The following is a 2,697-nucleotide window of genomic DNA, read 5'->3' on the forward strand; positions in this document are numbered from 1 at the left end:
GACATTCAACACTGGCGCTCCCGCATCGACGCCCGCTGTACCACATACTCCCCCTCCGGGCGTAGTATAGCCATCCCACTCCGCCTGGACAAAGATACACTTGCCACACTAATCGGCACATACTGTCAGGACAATCCCGCCGCCCACAAGGAAGCCACGGACAGCGAATGGCAATGGCTAGCACAGGCAGCCACCCGAGCCACGGATCCTCACCACTTTGTGGCCATGGGAGGGGATTTCAACACCTATGCGCCCAACCCCCTCGACCGGTCTGCTCCAACACCACGATCCGGCCCCAGCAGTGACATCGGCATCGCCTTCCAACAATGGACGCAGAGCATCGGCCTTGTCTCCTCCTTCCGTCACCGCCACCCTAGCATCCAACGGCACACGTACACCCTCAACAACACGGCCGTCGCTCTCGATGACATCTACATCTCGGCCCGAACAGCCCACAAAGTGGGAGCCAGTGGCATCTGGCTGCACACCATCGCATTCTCCTACCCCTTTGGTTGCCCCTGACGTAGCAGCTGGCCGAGTCCTATGTAACGCGATTGATCCACGTACCCACTTGTGATAGTCGTCGCACGGGGATACATGATCCAGGGGTGATCACACCTATGTCACCCTCTGTGCATGCGATCGTACGAAGCGAAAGGTCCCTTGCAAGTCGCTGCTGATGTCCTGTGCGCAACCGCTCCATGCTGACCATCGTCGGCGTCGAATCGAAGAGTTGTTGAGACAAGGCCCCGTACCATTTTCATCCCTGCCATGCTGCAGGAGTTCCTTGAGAAGGATGGTTTGTTGCCGCGTCTGGCGTTGGCCCCAAGAGTATCCATCCTCAGCATCTAGGCCCACATCGCGGTCCGCGTTCCGACGACGACGCTGATGATGATGCTGGTAGCGGAATACTCTCTCTTTAGCAGCCTTCCTGCTGTAGTTGGGGGAACTCATTGATGTGTAGTTAGGGGAACTCATTGATGCGCTTTGAACATGGATATTTTCTTGATTGATTGGGTTGCTGTCGAGGGGAGGTACATGGGGCGTGAATTGTCTTCTTCACCGCGCTTCCCGGGGCACCCGCAACACACAGGGAAGTCTGGGTCTCTTGGGTGTGATTGGTCTTGTCCAGGGTTTCCGGGGAGAAGTGGGTCTCTTGGGGTTTTGTTCGATCTTGGGATTAGCTTGGTTTTGTATGCACGTTGTTTTTGTGTTTCTTGTTTTCTTCTGTTTGTTTGTTTCTTGGATGCAGTGGTGCGTACCATCGAAGTTGGGATGGGGTTCCAAACCTTTCTCCGGGGGATCCAAACACTACTCCTTTTCTTCATCTTCGTATGCGTGGTCCCTTGGAACTCAGTCGATCTCTAGCTCTGGGGTAGCAAGCTCTTCTTCATCATCAACCCTTGGCAGTTCTGGCTCCACCCGAAGCTCTCTTCCCAAAACCATCGCAGCCAGTAATCGAAGTTCTTTCGGCCTCGTTCAAACTCGTAGAGCAAGGGAGTTGCTGCCATAGCATGTTCAGACACCCACACCCACTGGTCGCTTCCGTCGAATTGCACTTCATATTGCTTCTGCCAAGGCCGTGTTTGGTATTCTATCATCCGGTCGTCCCTTATGGCTGTGATCGATTTGGGGGCTATAGGGTTGCTGGTGTTGGCTACTGACACAGCTACAACCGCCAGTACAGGCGCCTCCTGGACGTTCCCAGGGTTCCACGGGAGCACTGGGTTGTGTGGGTTGTCTGGGAGACCTGGGTAGTCTGGGGGTTCGTCCTCAGCATTGTCATAATCTCCGTCGTCGAGGATCATTTCAACATCAAATGTGATGGGCGCCACACCTTCAACGAGATCAGATGGACGTGACTTGTGTTGCCTTCGTAGCTTCAGGCGAGAGTCGTGGACGTCAGCGTGAAACCTGTAGTTCTTCCCCCTCGTCTGGACACTCGACTTATCTGGTTTGCGTAGTTTGAGATATCCTTGATGATTCGGAATGGTCCGTGCCACAAATGCGCTAACTTTTTCTTCACTCCAGCATCCACCTGGTCGATAAAAAGCCACACTTCATCCCCCGGTTGTAATCGTTCTCCTCGGCCTTCTGGCAGCCGGGAATTGAGGTCTTCTGCTCGAAGAGCTTGGGCCTCAGCTATGACATCATTTGTCAAACCTTGGGCGTACAAATATTGCCGTTGCATCCTCACTCTCCAGCGCCAGTTCGCCGTGGCACCCTTGGTATGAGTGGTTGGTAAGCCCGCTGACAGTGTGGTTTGAGGGTCCCACCTGTGCATGAGATAGAAAGGGGCCTCGTGTCGTGTGTTGGAGATGGATGTGTTCACTACAAATACCAACCGTTCTGCAAAGTCGTCCCAATCCCTCCGAGTTGGATCTTCAGAGTAAATTCGAATGGCTCTGAACAGGGTCTGGATAATCCGCTCCGTCTGACCGTTCGCTTAGGATCTGTAGGCTAATATTGGCATCTGCTCTTGTCCCAGCATCTCGTTGAAGCTTTTGAACACGGCGCTCATGAACGCGGCTTCTACGTCATGCCTCAATTGCGTGCAGGCTCCAAAGCGTCTAAACACCACTTTTTTAAAGGCTTTGGCTGTGGTATCGGCGGATCGATCGGGGGTGGCCTTAACCATCAGGAATGCAGTGAACAAGTCCAGAAACACCACCAAGGTTGTATTGCCCCGATTCGATT

General features: G+C 53.8%; 1 protein-coding gene across 1 annotated transcript; it reads right to left on the reverse strand.

The window, feature by feature from the left end:
- Nucleotides 1–1,364: 1,364 nt before the first annotated feature.
- H257_18606 (hypothetical protein) lies at nt 1,365–2,284 on the reverse strand (the record flags this gene model as incomplete). Its single annotated transcript, XM_009847701.1, has 2 exons — nt 1,365–1,837; nt 1,915–2,284. 2 exons carry the CDS (start codon nt 2,282–2,284, stop codon nt 1,365–1,367), a joined length of 843 nt encoding a protein of 280 aa, XP_009846003.1.
- Nucleotides 2,285–2,697: the final 413 nt, after the last annotated feature.

Source organism: Aphanomyces astaci (assembly GCF_000520075.1).
Source record: "Aphanomyces astaci strain APO3 unplaced genomic scaffold supercont1.185, whole genome shotgun sequence".
NCBI classification, from domain to species: Eukaryota; Oomycota; class Saprolegniomycetes; order Saprolegniales; family Verrucalvaceae; genus Aphanomyces; species Aphanomyces astaci.